This window comes from Myxine glutinosa, chromosome 8 (genome assembly GCF_964187855.1).
Source record: "Myxine glutinosa chromosome 8, kmMyxGlut1.1, whole genome shotgun sequence".
NCBI lineage: Eukaryota > Metazoa > Chordata > Myxini > Myxiniformes > Myxinidae > Myxine > Myxine glutinosa.
The window spans coordinates 64,780,405-64,799,998 of record NC_136268.1 but is presented as its reverse complement, the minus strand read 5'-3'; the positions used below and the strand labels follow the sequence as shown (position 1 = coordinate 64,799,998).

The 19,594-nt window shown below is 41.6% G+C and overlaps 1 protein-coding gene across 1 annotated transcript in view; it reads left to right on the top strand.

Moving 5' to 3' along the window:
* LOC137433137 (uncharacterized) overlaps nt 1-19,594 on the top strand; it is a 131,370-nt gene that overhangs the window by 103,379 nt on the left and 8,397 nt on the right. The window contains exons 12-15 of the mRNA XM_078783346.1: nt 4,631-4,669; nt 4,803-4,853; nt 4,962-5,000; nt 11,366-11,413. Of these exons, the coding sequence (XP_078639472.1) occupies nt 4,631-4,669; nt 4,803-4,853; nt 4,962-5,000; nt 11,366-11,413 (177 nt within the window). The remainder of the gene's footprint in view (nt 1-4,630; nt 4,670-4,802; nt 4,854-4,961; nt 5,001-11,365; nt 11,414-19,594) is intronic.

Sequence of the window (19,594 nt, the reverse complement as noted above, 5' to 3'; positions counted from 1 at the left end):
AAACAAGAGGAACATGTCTTTCAATCCTGACAAATCTCACACTCTTACGATGTCTCTACGAAAAGACCGACTGGACAACCCTCCCATCTACTTTCTGAATAATCCTCTCCAAGAAGTTCTGTCACTCAAACTTTTGGGTCTCACTATCTGCCATGATCTTTCCGGGGAAAACCACATTTCAAATCTGGCCTCCAAAGCCAGTCGCCGACTGGGCATCCTCCGTCGTGCGAAGTCCTTCCTTGGCACACCTGAGCTCCTCACCATGTACAAGGCTTTCATCCGCAGCTCAATGGATTACTGCTCTCCCCTCTGTGCTGGTGCTCCTGCCTCACACCTAGCTCGTCTTCACGCTGTTGAAAGCAAAGCATTCAGAATCATTGGAAGCTCCCGCGATGAAGCTAACTCCAAGGGCCTCTCACTCACTCACCGCAGACAGGTTGGTGGTCTTTCCGTCTTCTACCGACTCCTTTCTGGCCTTGCCCCCCCAGCTCTCTCTGGGCTCTGTCCCGCAAATATTCCTACAGGTCGCACAAGATCTGCCTGCAACCCTCTTATGGTTAAACTGCCAAAATCAAGACTCTCTGCTCACCTTCACTCCTTCATTCCTCTTTTCTCTCGCCTCTGGAACAAACTCCCTCACTCTCTTCAATCCCACTCCACCCTCCAGGTCTTTAAAACAGCTGTTCACCTCCATCTCTTATCTTCCCCCATCCAAAACCTTGATCTTTTCTATCCCCGATAATTTCACCCCAATTCCACTTTTTGAAATACCAACTTCTGTCCTGGAAGTCCTTGGTGTCCTTGTGTTTTATACTTCTCCCACCCCCTCCCCCCTTCCCACGCCTCCTCCCCCCAAGCCGTCTCCCTCCCACACATCTCCCACACATCTCCCTGCTCTTAAATGTTGTGTGTTCTCAAGTGTTTGTGTGCTTCCCATTCTCTTGTCTTCCGCTCCCTCTTTTTATATATTTTGTTTGTCTTGTTGATTTGTTTGTGAAGTAAATGTCAGCTCTTTCACGAGCCTCGATTCAGGATACAAAAAAAAGAAGAAAAAGAAAAAAAAAGAAAAAAAGATTATGACTCCAATAGTTCGATGACGTCATTCCCAGAGGCATTTCTGTTATCTAGTTTTGCCTCTAAAATGGCTGCTAGTAGTACTCTGATTCACAAACCTTCAATATCCATAGTTCATACTCACAGCGCCGTGGTATTTATCAGTAATTTGGGTGAAAATATGACAGCAGTATCTGTGGCGGTCAATTTGTGTTTTCTTGATCATTTCAGCTAAATAAATCACCTCTTTGGGTATTTCTGAGTTCCTTTGTGAGCTATAACGCTGATTAAAGGTTTTAGAACATACAAAACCTGAGTGAACATGTTAAATTAGTTTTAAAGTGAAAAACGTAGGCCAAACCGATATTAGGTATATGTTAATGGCGGCCATCTTGGAAAAAGCCCCCTAGCGGGAGTTCCCCATCGTTTCGCGAGGGACATGGGAGCTCATTTTAAAGGTAATGTCTTGAAGTACCCAAATCCACCTTCAAACTTAGTTCTCCCCAAAATAGTTACAGGTCCCAGAAAAGTGACCCCACTATGTCGTGTCTTTGGAACAATGGCCAACAAATACACCATTTCATGGTGAGAGAACATTATTATGCATGTACAGTGATCCCTCGTTTATCGCGGGGGTTACGTTCCAGAACCCCCCGCGATAGACGAAAATCCGCGAAGTAGCGACCATATTTTTATTTTATTATTTATATATATTTTAAAGCTTTATTACCCTCCCCACATTCTTATTAACCTTTCCCACACTCTTATTAACCTTTCTCACACTCTTATTAACCTTTCCCATACTCTTATAAACACTTCCTATACTCTTAAACACTTTTTACACTCTTAAACATACGTAATTTTAACAACATATAAAATTCTAATGGGTACTCACCATTGAAGATACTGTAGCTACCCATGGGTCCCCCAAGCAAGACCAGCATCAGAATCTCCTTGCTCCAGCCGGTGACGTCACCGGCGGGGATCCCCGGCGCGAGAGTGGCTGGTCACGTGACCGCTAAAGCGTGCCGCGCTTTGCGGGTATAATCAGCTACACCTGTTGATCACGTGACCACCGAAGCACGCCACGCTTGAGAGGCGTGGCTTTCGGTTTCTGGTTGTGCTTTATAATGCAGCCCGATATTAAAACGGGCTTTTCAGTGTTCCCGAGTTGGTTTTGAGAATAAATATCTTCTCGGACGAGTTTGTGTCTTGCCCGTCATTTCGTCCGTATCAAGCAAGAGCCCCGGCTCTTCAATACTACAACTTGCGTGATGAAGATGATGATGAATTAGCTGTGCAGTACTGATGACGATGAAGGTAGAAAGAGCCAGAAAGAAAGCACAGCACAGCCAGAAAGAGCATTACAGTTACCCATTACGTGGGTAACTCGCGCAAGTGGAAGCTGCCGCATCTGCGTTTTCCATACGCACGACTCTTTGTCTACCCTTCTACTGTACACTATGTACAGTATTTTATTTCTTGTAATATGTTTTAATTACTGTATTTTTCTTATTTCTTTACGTTTTTTAATTTTTTAGGCTAGAAAATGCTTATTTTACCACAAAAATATTTAAAATAATAGTATATAAAAATACATTTATACCGCAAAATCCCGCGATATAGCGAAAAATCCGCGATATAAATTTACATATACTAGCGAGAAAAACCCGCGATGTACCGAAGCCGCGAAAAGTGAACCGCGATATAGCGAGGGATGACTGTACTTGCATGTATTAGGTGTACCAGAAAGTTATGTCATTTTTAAAAGCTGTGTACATAGCTTAAACAAGTACAAAAAGTTTTAATTAAAACAAAAGCCGCGTCGATGTTACACAATGCCTAGATGCAGCTGTGCCTATAACGTCGATGTTATAGGCACAGGACATTCCTATTGATTCGATTACTTGATGTTATTTTTGTGCAAAGTGAAAATATATCTCGGCAATTTCCCGTGTGTGGCGACGAATTTTTAATATATCTCGGCATTTTCCCATCTGTTATTTCAGGCGGTGTATGACTGACCATGCCGCGATTAAAAATAAAAAAAATCTCGCCAATTTCCCTTGTGTGGCGACACGTGAACGAAGCTATGCTCCTCTCTCCACATTATTGTGATGACGTATAAATTAAATATTTCATCGTGACGATTGTCATCAAATGGACGAATTTTTAATATATCTCGGCATTTTCCCGTCTGTTATTTCGGGCGGTGTATGACTGACCATGCCGCGATTTAAAAAAATAAATCTCAATGGACTTGAAGTTACAGGCCTTTGAGAATTCATTTCGTTCTATAAAGGGCAACTTTCATCGGATTTTCTTCCCGTTTTTTTTCAACCGAGTCTAAAACTATGTTAGCGACTGTGAAAAATGAAATGATATATCGAATTTGATTTGAAATAAAACTGTGTGAGAGAGGAAGACACCACGGGCCTACAAAACAGGCCTCAAAGCTATGCGAGTTAATAAAATGGTGGATATTTGTTTATATGAAGCCTCTCCCACAATGGGTGGAGCTATGGTTCCCAGAATGGGTGGAGCTTTGAGGTTTTATCTTCTCTGCAAGAACAAGAAGAAGAAGAACAAGAAGAACAACAACAACAGCAGAGGGCACTCTATGAGCAGCGTCTGTGACACGGCTAAAAACGACATAACTTTCTGGTACACCTAATATAACGGTTCCTTTTCAGCCTTGGAAAATTGAAAAGTAAATAAATAAAGAAAGGATGACCTCATGATGTTGAATCAATTTCCCACAGTGCATCTCTTTATGGGGTACATACCACACTCACCTGTGCTGTAGATTTATTTACTTGCTTATTGTTTCTTTGTGCTTGTAACATGGCAAATTCCCGATTTCACTATGAACTGGACCTGTTTCTGTGGAGCCTACAAAGTAACATGAATTTCAAGGTCAATCCACTTAAATCTTGTATATTTTCTGCAGGTTCTCGAGACAGTGTCAACTGTACGAAGCTTTGTTCAGTATTTCTTTAATAAAATCGAAATTATATTATTTTAAAATAAATATAATCTCAGTTAGTATGTATGTCAACAGAAAACTTATATTTCTTTCTAAATAAAAAGATATACAGTGCCTTCAGAAAGTATCCACACTCCTTGACTTTTTCACATTTTGTTGCGTTACAGCCTGACTTTAAAATGGATTTAATTGAGATTATTTTTTTGTCACTGATCTACAAATAATGTTGTTACACATAATTTTATACATGTTACTTCACATTTTTTTGTAAACCAATTCTCCAAAAAAATTCCACTTTGACATTATGGGGTATTATGTGTGGATCAGTGACAAAAGCAATCTCAATTTAATCCATTTTAAATTCAGACTGTAACACAACAAAATGTAAAAAAGTGAAGGATTGTGAATACTTTGTGAAGGCACTGAATACTGTAGATTTATTTTGTTTAGATGCTTTCTGTATCTTAACGAGAGTCTAATATTCTACCAATTGCAGAAATGCTAATATAAACATTGATAACTAATATTATTGTTATTATTCCTCCATTGAACCAGTTTTTTTTCACTTTATTCCCTGGACCCCCAAACTAGCAGAAACAAAACCTACACCAGCAAAGCCTGTACAGAAGAGTCAGTAAAGTTCGACAGCACTTTCACTTTGGAGTTTTATGTTACACTAACATTTGTAATTGCATCACATTTACTCTGGAAGTGTTTTATTTTCCTTTATAATGAGAAGAGTTTTGTACTTTTGTTTCAACAGAAGGAAAGGACGAGGAAAGACCGAAGACGGCATCCGTTCCAGTAGGAAAAGGTGAAAATTACCTGGGATCTTGAGGCAAATTAAGACTGGTCTTTCTATGAGCGTTTTTCAGAGTACTGATTGAATGTTTCAATCTCTTTTAATGTTTCCTTTCTGAAGCTCAACCAAAGTCTGAAACAGCTGCACAAAAAGCACCAAGTAAGTTGTTTTAACTTCTCTGTTTGTAATCACCATGGATGATGTAAATTAGTTAAACATTGATAAGCACAGCGAGAGATAGTTGCAAATGATTTGTTTAAAAAATTTAGTGATAAAAATTAATAGTTGTGTTCCTAGCATAAATTACCAATCTCAATAGTCATCATTACATTAACAACAAGAAAGAGCAATCAGAGATTGCAGACCCTCGCCAGGATGTGTTTCCAGTGGTTTTTAAGGCTTTTGTGTTAAAAAACAAATATAGCGGCCAAACCACGTGACAGATGACGTCATTATTATTAGTTTTCTCTACCAATTTATCCATCGATGATGCTCAAGAAATTTCATCTTGATCGGATAAAGTTTTGTAGTTGTCGAATTATGATGTCATAATGGCGGCACCTATGATATCATCATTAACATATGTTATTCCCACCTATGACATCACTTATGACATCATCATTAACATATGTTATTCCCAATGGAGACGACTTTACAATGAGCCATGTCTCAATTTTTTCTATGCATCATTTTCGGAGATATAGAGGTGCAAAGTTTTTCGGTTTTTCCAACATGGCGCCCTTATCACGTGACCTATGACGTCGTAATTATCATTAAATATTGTATAGGAGGAGGCGCACCTATGGTGACAATTTCCTGTCAATCGGACCAACGGTTGCAGAGAAAATCATATTTATTCTGTGCGGACAAAAAACAAACAAATGGACTCAAATGCAATACCCTCTCCTCTGGCGTGGGTATCTTCAACGGCACTGGAACTCGGTAGAGCGCATACCCCCACCAGGCGGAACAGTTACCTTTTGTATTCCACTGATAGGCTGGATGTGCATCTGGACTTGAACCAAAATCTATTTGGCTTGTCCTTGTCACATACCAAACGCATCCTCCAAGTTTTGTCATAATCCGTCCATAACTTTTTGAGAAATCGTGCTACATATTGTTTTTGGCCTTATCTCTCAATGGTGAAGAATCAAAAAAAAACTCTTGGATCCGGAGCTTCACCAAAATTGAAACAAATCGTCCATATCACACACTCAACCTGTCCACCAAGTTTCGTCCGAATTTTGTTGCAATGTGTGTGTTGGCATATTCTCGTTTCAACCACCTTCTTACCTTTTTACGATGGAATCCAAATAAGCAAACACCAAAGATCGAGTCATCAGGAGTAACCTGGAGAGGATTCGGGTTTAAGCTGCTGCTCCTCTACCCTCAAACTCATCAGGGCATAGGCAAGTGAGCCTTACAAAAAAGTGAAGAATTGTATGAATTAACTTTTCCATTGACAGATAGATGAAGAAAGAGAGAAATTGAGGGTAAAATAGAGGGAAATTATCAAAAAGAAAAGAAAAGCAAGAATTAGCATGAATAAAGAGAATTGTGAAAAAGTAGTAAGAAGTGAGAAAGACTGAAGAGAGATGTGAAGGAGAAACCAACAAAGATCAAAAATGTCTGGAAGAACCTGGATAGATAAATTTCAGGGGTTACTCCCCAAGACTCGAAAACAGTAACGGGTATAAGTTACCAGTGATCCGTCGGTGGGGAAGCGCACCAAATGCTGCATATTTACCACTAGTACACGAAGGGAAAAGCGGCGTTCAGCAATTGGTTCATGTCCGTCCATCAGTCCATCTGCAAACGTCAGTTTATGATTGATGAACAACTGATTTAAATTGAATGTTATATTTTGAACACGAATCGGAAAACAACCCTGCCGTTTAACAGTAACAGTAACGGTGTTCACACAGTCCTTGAAATTCCTGGAAAAAAAAGAAAAATCCAACCAAATCTCCATGCATGGCTTGCGGACTTCCTCTCTGGTCGTAGTCAACGTGTGGCCCTGAATGGATTTCTCTCATCTCCCCTTCCTGTTCAGGCTGGAGTTCCCCAAGGAAGTGTGCTGGGCCCTGTGCTTTTTCTGGTCTTTATCAATGATCTTTCTGACTCTCTGGAAAATCCTCTCTATCTCTTTGCTGATGACTCCACTCTCTGCCGCTCCATTCCTCTTCCCTCAGATCGGCAGTCTGCAGCCTCCTCACTCTCTGAAGACCTGGACAAAATCACAGACTGGTCAAACAAGTGGAACATGTCTTTCAATCCTGCCAAATCTCACTCTCTTACTATGTCTCTCCGAAAAGATCGACTGGACAACCCTCCCATCTACTTTCTCAACAATCCTCTCCAAGAAGTTCTGTCACTCAAGCTTTTGGGTCTCACTATCTGCCATGATCTTTCTTGGGAAAACCACATTTCCAAGCTGGCCTCCAAAGCCAGTCGCCGACTGGGCATCCTCCGTCGTGCGAAGTCCTTCCTCGGCACACCTGAGCTCCTCACCACATACAAGGCTTTCATCCGCAGCTCTATGGAATACTGTTCTCCCCTATGGGCTGGTGCTCCTGCCTCACACCTGGCTCGGCTTCACGCTGTTGAATCCAAAGCTTTCAAAATCATTGGAATCTCCCGCGATGAAGCTATCTCTGAGGGCCTTTCACTCACTCACCGCAGGCAGGTAGGTGGTCTTTCTGTCTTCTACCGACTCCTCTCCAGCCTTGCTCCCCCAGCTCTCTCTGTGCTCTGTCCCCCAAATATTCCTACAGGTCGCACAAGATCTGCCAGCAACCCTCTGATGGTTAAACTGCCGAAATCTCGGCTCTCTGCTCACCTTCACTCTTTCATTCCTCTTTTCTCCCGCCTGTGGAACAAACTCCCACACTCCCTTCAATCCCTCTCCTCCCTCCAGGTCTTTAAAACAGCTGTTCACCACCATCTCTTATCTTCCCCCATCCATAACCTTGATCTTTTCTACCCCCACTAATTCACCCCAGATCCACCTTGTTTGAAATTCCAACTTATTTCCTGGAAATCCTGGCAGTGTCCATATGTTTATACCTCTCCCACCCCCCCCCCTTCACATGCCTCCCCCCCTTCACATGCCTCCCCCCCAAAGCCCTCTCCCTCCCACAGATCTCTCGATGTCTCCATGTCTCTCGGTCCCTGCTCTCAAATGTTGTGTTTGTGTCCTTCCCCCTCTCTCCCCATCTTGTCTACCGCTCCCGATGTTATTTGTTTTATGTGTCTGTTTGTCTTTCTGTGTGATTAATGTTCGCTCTTTCACGAGCCTCGATCTTGTATACAAAAAAAAAAAAAAAAACAAAAAAAAAAAAAAAAAAAAAAAAAAAAAACAAACAAGTCCTTGAAACTCCTGGAAAATTGAGAGAATTTTGCAAATATAAATAATCTGCCAGACCTCCAGTCAGAATTGTTAATTCCACTGGCCTCTTTAAGAGAACGTTTCCAATTATAACCTCCCCCAGGGATTTACCATTAAAGCCAAAATGCCGAAATGGTTTCTGACATGCAAAATCTGCAATAATTGGTCACCACACGAAACGTGCTTTTGCGGAATAGTTTATTATAAGAAGGCACAGGATGATCAAACTGGAGAATCCTGGGACGAAAGATCGATGGACATGAAAACGGGCAGATAAATAAATAAATGAAGCACACTCAGTGATACGATATAACGAAAACACACAATACTGGAAATAAAATCTGATAAAAATGGTCATGAGCACACAATAAATGAACATGTCTTCAGCACACAGCGGAGAGAGGAAGCATCCAGCGAATGAAGAGATAGCAGATAAAGCGAAGCAACATTAAGTTGTAGGGCTGCCAGGGACACCTGCATGCCATACGTGTTGGGTTGTGATGTCATGTCGTAAAACAGAATTTTTTTTTTTCATGACATCAGGTCAGGCAAACATTATGCAAGTGCTTTCAGAAAAGTCCTGATCAAAATTTCGCAAATATATTTATAATATGCCGGGCACCACTCGGAATTGTCAATTCCAGTCGGCCTCTTTAAGAGAATACAAGAGACTTGACAATTTTAACATCTTCCAGGCATTTACCATTATAGCTGCATCAAAATGGTTTCTCAGTATGGACCCCTCTCCTCCTTGCCCCCTGCTGCTAAATTATTCTTGAGTTAATCCCCTCTAATGTTCTTCTATTCTCTACCCCTAATTATGTGTCAATGGCCTCTGGCATTTATCCATTCAGACCAAAAATATTTGGCCACCCCTGTGATTTTATACCACGATTTTGACTTTACACGTGTAATTGTATCAGAAGGGGGGCTGTTGCGGTGTAGGAAGTAGGTGTAGGTGGTAACTGAGACACGCAGCGCATACAGTACTGTCTGCTGGATGTATAGTATCTGGGCTTTGCTGAAAAGTTTCAGATTCCTCTCCTCACTCGTCTGGCAGTCTTTCATTTCAGGAGAGCACGTAACGGTCGACTTCAATTTTTTATGAACATGAGGATAATTATTAATTGCAGTTATCTTGTCAAATGATGTCAAAATGTTGTCAAACATTTGTTGAACTTGGAATGGTTCTGTGGTACAACATAACATGCTGAGCTCGTATATATTTACCTGGAGGTATACAGAGATCCTATGCCTGGTGTTGGCCGTTCGAGTGGCTGACTAGGGATCCTAGGGTCTTAAGTTCGAATTTACACCACCAGCAACGGTACCTGCCCGACGGGCGGGGCTTCAATTCGGAGGCCCAAATGAAAAGGCGAAATATCAGAAATTGAAAGCTTTTTTTATTTTAAACGATTTGTATAAACATCCGTTAAATCATATCACACACAAATCATCAAAATCTAAACAGTATTTGTAGAATTTCAATAAAAGCCACATCACTGTTCATATCGGTAAATATTATTCCATCGTGTTTGGAAAAACTGGAAAATTTGAAAAATTGGAAATTGGAAAAATTTGAAAATTGGAAAAAAAATTGAAAAACCATAGAGACTATTTTACTCCCGGGGGTCCCAGGATTACCCACCCAAAATTTTGTTGTGATCAGTTCAGCCGTTTTTGCGGTACCTGGGAACAGATGGACAGACAGACATTTGGTGAATTATAGCAAGTTGTGGGGTTGACTCAGCCAGTCATCTTCCTGGGTTCGGCAAAATGAGTACCAGTGTACTGGGAATTCCACATCTGGTGTGCAGTAGTGCCCCCCAAGATTGCAGCTTACAGATAGATTGCATGCATGTGCTTTCTATCACCAATGGCCGACAGAATCGGCGATGGAATGACTAATAACAAATACATATATCCTACAAAATTAAATAAGGCAATTCTCTGTATGTATGTGTGTACATCTGAACATCATATAAAAAGACAGGGCTTGGCAAATCTTCACCAAATTTTGCATATGTGTTGGTTGTACCCAGGGTCAGGTCGTCGGCACAAACCTGTCCCCTGCGCGGAGGCGGGAAGACGACTTACAATTTTTCACCCTACACGCTCCACAGTGAAAGTAGTTTATTAACAACCCCTTCTGCAGATAGATGGGATAATTTGCCACAGCACAAAACATATTTGCCCCACCTCCCCCACTATCCCACCCAGGCTGCTCCCAAAGGGAGCGGATGTTTCGAGTTATTGAAATATTCAATGGAATATGGAATAACAGCAAACAAACAAGGTTACATTCTTATTCTCGTGGTTTATTCCAATGTCACTTGTTACATAAAACATTTGTATCAAAGGTCTTGGAAAACAACTTTTTGTCCTGGAAAACTGAAAATGTGGTCTTCCTGTTTGTTTGCTGTACGAACCTACTTTGTCTCTGAATTTCTCCCTACCGCACATGCGCAGAGCGGAGTGAGATCATTTTTTTCCTCTATCTGCCTGAATAGCATTCAAACAAACAAAACTCACTGTTTAAAGGATGTCATAAAGGACACAAACAACAGGCACGAATAACTAATGTCACATGTTAGATAGGGTGGTGTAATAGACACTGCATCAACGGCGGTAAATTCCAGAATTAATTTATTTATACGACTTTTACAATGTTTATTTTATTTGAATTTAATTATATACTAGAACACTGAGAACACAAATCACCTTATTTTCACTTCCAAACCCCTTTCTTTTCGCAGTACTTGGACATGTTAACTAATGTGGTGTATAAGATTGATGTACAAGACTGCTTCAATAGCACTGAACTTCCAGATTTTTTTTTTAAACAGTCTTTAAAATCATTATTTTATTATGCCGAACATGTTAACTCGTGTCTATATAATTACAATTAAAACATTTTCTGACTGCTTACAATCAGCAGAGCATAGTTTTTCTCGATGGAGTTTTTGTCCTTCCATTTAGACCGTTAGATGCTAAAGACAATCTTTCTATTTCTTTGGGAGAAACTAAGCACAAGCGAACCTGTAAATGCGAAATCAATTTGGGTTTGCATGCCAAAAGCATAAATTAACCTAAACATTGTTGTTGTTTTTTTCTTGTTTTAAATTTCCCATTGCAGAATCTCTTCGGAGAAAGAAGGCAAAGAAACTGACTGCATTTAATGAATGTAAGTTTTGTTTGTGGCCTTTCCTTTATCAAGTGCCGGAGTGAGTTTTTGCCATATGCACAAGTCTAGCTTAGTGTATTGTGGTGTTTTTGTTATGATGCATTCATTACTTTGATTACAGTCACGTGAAAAGTAAGTACACCCCATGTAAAGTTTTGACTTTTTCAACATATTTCAACATACAGCTATTTGATCTTCATTTCAACAATATTGACAGATAAAGGTGATATAATATAACAAATATCATGAAACATTTACATTTTGTAGTCCATTGTATAATTTAAATAAACATAAATGCAAATTTCGCATGTGGAAAAAGTAAGTACACCCCTAAATTTATCACTACTTCAAATACCTAAAATTAGAATCAGGTGCAAATGATTAGAACATCGTTGGAGAGGATCTTCGAGGAACCTGTCTTATTTAAACCTCAGACATTTAGTTTGGTTTGCTCTTTGTTGTTGAAGTGTGCGGCGTCACCATGCCAAGATCAAAAGAGCTCTCTGAGGCCTTCAGAAAAAAGGTTATAGATGCCTACGAGTCTGGGAAGGGATTTGAAAAGATCTCCAAACAATTTGAAATCAATCATTCGACTGTCCGGAAGATCATCTACGAGTGGAGAAGATTCCAAACAACTGCCAACTTGTTCAGGCCAGGCCGCCCCAGCAAGTTCAGCCCGAGAGCAGACCGCAAGATGCTGAAAGAAGTCTCTAAGAACCCCAGAATGTCATCACGGGACCTACAGGTAGCTCTTGCCACTTGTTACGTGCTCCTCCCCGACCCCCTGGTCACGGTGTACCTTCGAGCCCCGAGAGGAGTCACGGCAGAAAAATGTGTTATTATGTATGTCAAAGATCAAGGGAGATGCCACCCCAATTGTTACTCACAAACAAATATTGTATTAAGATCACACAAGAATAACACTACAACAATAATAGTATTCAAAAGTACAATCAATATGTCCTATGATGGTACCATCAGTTTTGTAATATTTAACTCACTGTGCTCCAAGTGAGTGAAACACGAACATTCCCCAATGTCTCTTATTCCCGGCTTCGAGACGAAATTGATTCGCTCCAGCGATCGCCAGAACGAGGTCCAATCGAGACCAGAATCCTGTGCCGATGGCAAATACAGTCACACAGCCGAAGCTGCACAAAGGCGCCCTCAAAGCACCTGGGAAATCCAAAGGCGCCCTACAGGCGACTGAGAGATCACACCCTCGGGTATGGACGAATTAACCATCAAAAAGCCACGTCACACACACGCCCCAGATCGACGTCTGAATGCGGTGGAGATGGTCGAAAAGAGACGAAACCGCGAGCGAAGCACAAGTCCTGCGCGAGTCAAAATGGCCGACGACCCGGTCTCGTGGCGCACGGCACGGCGATGATTCTCTCCTGAATCGATCGCAAAACCTGACGCGCAGGTTGACCGGTCACAGCGATGACAATTCTGTCGTAGGAATCCCTTTCCAGGAAACCCGAAAGTTCGCTAGTGACTCTGGCTCGCCAACGTTCGCTCCAGACCAAGCAGCCGCTATGCTTCTTGTCCGACCTCTCTCGCTCCGCCCTCTTTTCTCCCTCTTCTTCCTCTTCGTTGTCCGGTTCCCGATCCGGTTTCCTGTTTCTTTTAACATTAACTTTTTTACCTTTTGAAAACAGTTCATGAACAATAAACCTTTTGAACACAATAATAGTACATGAAATCAGAAATATTTACAGTGGATGGAAACCACCACAACGGAAGTGACGAATCCGTAACACACTGTTGATGTCAAAGTGCACGAGTACCATTAGAAAGAGGCTGCACAAATTTGATCTACATGGGAGGTGTGCCAGGAGGAAACCTTTGCTGTCCAGAAAGAACATCAGGGCAAGACTAAAGTTTGCCAATGAACACCTTGGCAAAGACCAGCACTTCTAGAACAATGTGCTCTGGACAGATGAGTCAAAGGTAGAGCTATTGGGCCACAGTACCAGAAGACATGTTTGGCGAAAACCAAAGACAGCATTTGACCACAAGAACCTGATACCAACTGTAAAGCATGGTGGTGGAAATATTATGGTTTGCGGCAGCTTTGCTGCATGAGGGCCTGGGCAGCTCACCATCATAGAATCCACAATGAATTCTTCATTGTACCAGAGGGTGCTTGAGGATAATGTGAGGCCATCTGTCGGAGAGTTGAAGCTCAACCGAAGGTGGACCTTGCAACATGACAATGACCCTAAACATACCAGTAAATCCACCAAGGAATGGCTGAAAATAAAGAAATGGAGGGTTCTGGAATGGCCAAGTCAAAGCCCGGATCTAAATCCCATCGAGATGTTGTGGGGAGATTTGAAACGAGCTGTGCATGCAAGAAACCCCTCAAACATCGCACAGCTGAAAGAATTCTGCATGGAGGAGTGGGAAAAAATTTCTCCCAGTCGATGTCAGAGACTGGTAGACAGTTATAAGAAACGCCTACGAGGTTGTTTCTGTCAAAGGGGGCAATACCACCTATTGGAGCCAAGTGTGTACTTGCTTTTTCCACATGCGAAATTTGCATTTATGTTTATTTAAATTATACAATGGACTACAAAATGTAAATGTTTCATGATATTTGTTATATTATATCACCTTTATCTATCAATATTGTTGAAATGAAGATCAAATAGCTGTATGTTGAAACATGTTGAAAAAGCCAAAACTACATGGGGTGTACTTACTTGTTCACGTGACTGTAAGTGCAAGTTTGAAGAGTGATAGTAATTCTAGCTCTTCCAAGGACCTCGACTATGTATTAAAAAAAAATAAATTAACTACTGCCTCTTTTAGGGCCATAGCCTGAGTAAGTAGGAGGAGAGTTAAGATGGTAGTAAGTACGGTCTTTCACTCAGAGAGTAGTTAATGCATGGAATGGTGTCCCTGGAAAGGTAGTGGCAGCAGAAACAGTAGATAAGTTTACATTTGAATTAGGTAGGTACCGGGAGGCTAGAAGCATTGGAGATAGAAGGGTATATGGATATTTGCAGGATCTTTAGGTAGCTCGAATGTAGATGGACAATTGTGTGTATCTGTGCAGAGTGTCATGTATGTGAAGGTCTCAAGGGATAGTGTGCATTTGGTGTTGTATATTTCTCGCCTAAGAGCCGCCTTCCACACAAGCTACCAATCTCTCATCATCATGACACACTTTAATTTACACAAGCGATTGTGGAATGGCATGCGTTTGATACCTGTCAATCATGTCAAGTCTGTAAGATAGGCCTGATTTTGGTTTGTGCCCACAGTTATTTGTTGTTCTAATCATCGCTATGTAATAAATTTGCTCAACTGAAATTTTGTGCACTGGATGATTGATGGTGGATCTGCTGAAAGGAAAAGATTAATAAAATGGAGCAGCATAAATAACTCTTCCTATTTCAAGCAATCACTACAATCATCATACTAACTGCTTTCCAAATTTAACTTGCGGAGTGCGGAGTGATCTGCAGCTTGGGATGAGCGAACGCAATATATGATAATGAATGAATGATCGTTTTAAGGCCATTTTCCCCGCTCGAGCAGGGGTTAGCCTTGCGGGCCCCATGACAATCATGGTTCCCTGTTTGAGGCAATGTTTTTATGGCCGGATGCCCTTCCTGGCACCAACCCTTGGTCGCCTCTTACGATGCGCAGGGATATGGTGTACCTATTCTAAATCGGGGTACACACAGGGATCATTCATCCCAGCAAGCTGGTACTCAATTTGCCGACCTCGGAAGGATGACAGGCTGAGTCAACCCCCCTGGTGTTAATTCAGCGATCGATCGGGATTCGAACCCAGGATCCTAGGATCCCAAGCCGGCGCCCTAACCGCTATGCCAACACCAGGCTAACGCAATATATGATAATGCATAACATAATCATTTTATTGTCATAATTGCTTTCCTTCAAGGTATTACCTCCGTCACCAAAGGTGGATGGAGGTTATGTTTTCACCCCTGTTGTTTTCACCGGGTAGGAGGTGTCTCTGGGTATCCACTCACCCCCCTTCCGTCCACAAGTATTGTTTTCACCCCTTTTCTTAAGTTTGTCCATTTGTCTGTCCGTTTGTGAACAAAATATCTCAAAAGGATGTGGACAGAGTCGGACGAAATTTAGCAGAGATGTATGTGAGACCGACAAAATGATTCGATTTTGGTGAAGATCCGGATTCGGATCCGGCTAGTAGAATTTTTAAAGTGATTCTTCACCATTGGGAGATGGGGCCACAAACGATACATAGCAGGGTCTCTCAAAAAGTTATGGACAGATTTAGACGAAACTTGGTGGACCTGTTGGGTGTCTGACAAGGACGATTCGATTCGATTTTGGTGAAGAGCTGAATATGGATTCGGATATGAGAATTATTTAATTTTTCAAGTGATTCTTCACCATTGGGAGATGGGGCCAAAAACGATACATAGCAGGATATCTCAAAAAGCTATTGATGGATTTGGACGAAACTAGATGGACAGGTTGTGTGTTTGACAAGGAAGAATCGATTCCATTTTTGGTGAAGATCCGGATCCAGCTAGTAGAATTTTAAAAGTGATTCTTCACTGTTGAGTGATATGGCCAACCAGGCAGAGGTATGCTCTCTACTGAGTGCCGTTCTAGTGTTGTTATGCTCCTGATCCCAAGAAAGTATCACTCTCTCTGGAAGTACCTCAGAGAAATCCACAGGATTGAATGGAAAAGTGGAGTAGAATTTAAAAAAAATACTGGAACCAGCAGTAGTGAAATACAGCAATGCTCTCTCTATACTCACTGAACCAGATAACGACAATTCTCACCAAAACACAGGCAAACACACAAAATGGTTCATCCATATATTATGTTTCCGAAAATGCCAAAATTTCTCCAAACTCTCCACTGCTACTAAAACTCTACCTTACTTTTCCCTCATATCTGATTCCCATACATTTCCTTTTCATCCTCTCTTTTCCTTTCCATGTCTCAATTTTTTTTTTCACTTCTCTGCAAACATAATATGTAAATGGCCCCCAAAATAAATGTACATGGTCTAAATCAAAAGCTCAAAGTTAATGTTTTTTTCATTGAAATTAAGTTTAGAAGCTCAATGAGATGTATATATTACTAAGTGTGCCTCTCGTCGCTTCACTGATGGGTTTAATCAAACCATGGAATGTTTACTTCACAAACATATTGTGTGTCTATCTGTGAGTGTCAATGAGGATGTAAAATGTTGTAAAACACGTGAAAAAGGATATTTTTATAACACTTAGTTGTTGTCATGGATGTAGTTGTTTGTGTTCTTCTTCCATCTACCTTTATATATTTTTACGTCCCAAAAAAACTTTTTCCTAATTTTGTTCCGACTTCAGTCTAGATTCCAACATAATTATTTAAGTCATGAGTTCCGATCATGAATTATCGAATCAGATTCTGAATATATATCCACTCCCCCAGGATGGTTATGCAGCCTGACCTGTACACCCCCTCCCTACTCCTCCTTCTCCCCCCCCCCTTCCCTACTTCCCCGCACCCCCATGCAGACACACACTCAAACATTCGGCATCTGCGCATAACTAAACACATAATGTTTTGACCTACACTGGGCAGAGGATGGGTAATAAAAAAGTGGGCAATGCAACAATCCACTATTAATTGTACAGCGATGTCCGAACATGGAAAATACGTTGATTTGATTGGTTCTTTGCTTTACGTTGATTGGTTCTTCCATCATGACTCTAGAATCGTCTAGATTGTGCTTGGTAAAAGAGGGAGATAATGTTCTGTGTGGCAGGCAGAACATGTCGCTCCCCGTAATGTGCAGCAAGGTCTGTATGGGACACATTACTGGCGCTTTCTCCACTTACAATTTGGAGTCGCACAATAACTGGGTTTATAACCTAAAGGTTTTCAGTCACAAGTGTGTGGGTGCTTGCTGCGTTGGGCGAAACGAAGTCCATAGCTGCGGGTTTCCATTTACTTGTGACAGTATTTGATAACCTAAAGTTATGAATCCGTGCCTGATTCCCCACCCCTTCCCATTATACTTCCTATAATCCTCTTCCCTTTTTTTATATCCTACATTGAGCGCAGGCTCATGCAGGAGCATGCATATACATCTACCTCATGGATACATGAATGAAAAAGTTAAAAAGTTCCAAAAAATCATTCTTCTTCATACCCATACCTTCTTTCATCTTCTGCTTCTCCTAATCTTCTCTTTATAAGGAGTGAAATCCAATGGCACCAACATTCTGCCCTGCCTTGCCCACAATATTCCTCCACTCCCATCTGTCCTCTGACAATTCTCTCCACTCTCCAACCAGCTCCATCTTACTTATTTCCCAACTCACCCAATCCTCCCATCTTAACCGTGATCTACCTCTTTTTCTCTTACCCTGCTCCTTCAACCTAACTGCTCTTTTTGCCATTCTCTCTTCCCCCATCCACACCAAGTGGCCCGATGATCTAAGCCGGCATTTCACCAATCTCGCCATCAAGTTCATTTGCACACAAATCTCCTCCCTCAGTTCATCCATCCTCCTTCTCTCCACCCTCCTTACTCCCACAATCCTTCTGGCCCAGTTGTTTTTGCAATCCTGCAGCCTCTGTCTGTCTCTCTGCTAATGCCAGTTTTCAGACCGTAAAGGTAGGCCGGCGTTCCATACGACATCAGAGCCTTCCCTTACAATTTTATTGTTATCTTTCTGTCCGCCATTACTCCATCCACCCACTTCCACATATTTGCACCCACCTGATTCCTCCTCCGCACCTCTGCCTCCGATTTATCATTCCTGGTCACTGTTCCCCCAACCCCCGCCCATACTCAAACCTCTTTCCTTGTCTGATCTCCTTCCCCTCTAACCTCATATCAATTTCTTTTCTCTGCTGCCAAACCCACATCACCTCCGCATTCTCCATACACATATTCAGCCCATGCTTCACAAATTCGTCTATTTTCTTCCCCCAGTGTACTTCCTGCATCTCCCACCAAATCTCCACCAAAACAGCCAGATCATCTGTATCCAATAACCTCCCCAAAATACCACTCATATTTACCTTCCTGCTTACCAACTCCATCACCATGATAAACATGAATGGGCTGAGAGCGCTTTCCTGCGTCAAACTGATGTTCACACTGAACTCCTCAGACATCCCAGGACCAACCAAAACTCTTTCCTTTGTTCGCTTGTGCATCCCTTCCACTAATCTAACTTCTGCTTCTGGCACTCCCATCAATCTCAGTGTCGCCATTTCATGGTGGTAGATGCACTGTTGTCTCAAAGCAGACTAGCTAACCCTTCTCAGCCCTTTTTGTTCTGTGAAGAGACAATATTTTACATTTGTCTTGTTTCAATCCAAGGAGTTGGTTGCTCTGCTTTTGTTTTCTTTGTGTAGCCCTCACCTCAAGTGGCCTTCTGGCTTTGTGGCGGGAAATATCCCTTAAAAAAAAAATCCCCCCAAAAAACCATTTTTCTCGAGACATTCATAGGCCTTCTCCAGGTCCATAAATCGCAATGGCAATTCACCTTGATACTCAAACCTTTTCTCCACCAGATTTTTCAGCGTGAACATCCAATCCGTCGTCCCTGTACCCTTTATAAACCTCTGTTGCTCTTTTCCGATCTCCATCTCCACACTTTTCCTTATCCTTCCGTCCAGAACCCTCTCCAGCGCTTTCATCACATGACGTAAGGAGTCGAATTACCCCTATGCTTCCCCAGAACTTTAAACTCCCTCTTCCCCTTCGCTATTGGCACAACTAACCCTGTCCACCACTCCCCCGGAACGGAACCCTCTCTCATCCTTGCATTCAACAACCTCTTCGTCCAACTGATTTTCGACTTTTCCCGCTGCAATTATCATCGCTATGGTTGGCAACACATATTTTATTGCACAATGAGTGTCCAGGCACCACCCAAGTGATTATCACAGGGAAACACTGACAGTTGACAATAAGACTTTGTACTCGGAATTTGTTAGATGTTTAAAAGTTTTTCTGTTTCAGACCAACTTCCTTTCAATATTCCATCTATTTGTGCTTCATTGTTACCAATCTTTTCTTTTATTCACAGTGTTTTGTGTGATAACAAATACATTAATCATGTATGCCAATAAATGCCCTTTCTCTTTCCTTAATGGGTTTTCTGAATACCTCAATTGTTTTGTCGAATCACATTCACTCTGTGGACTGGATGG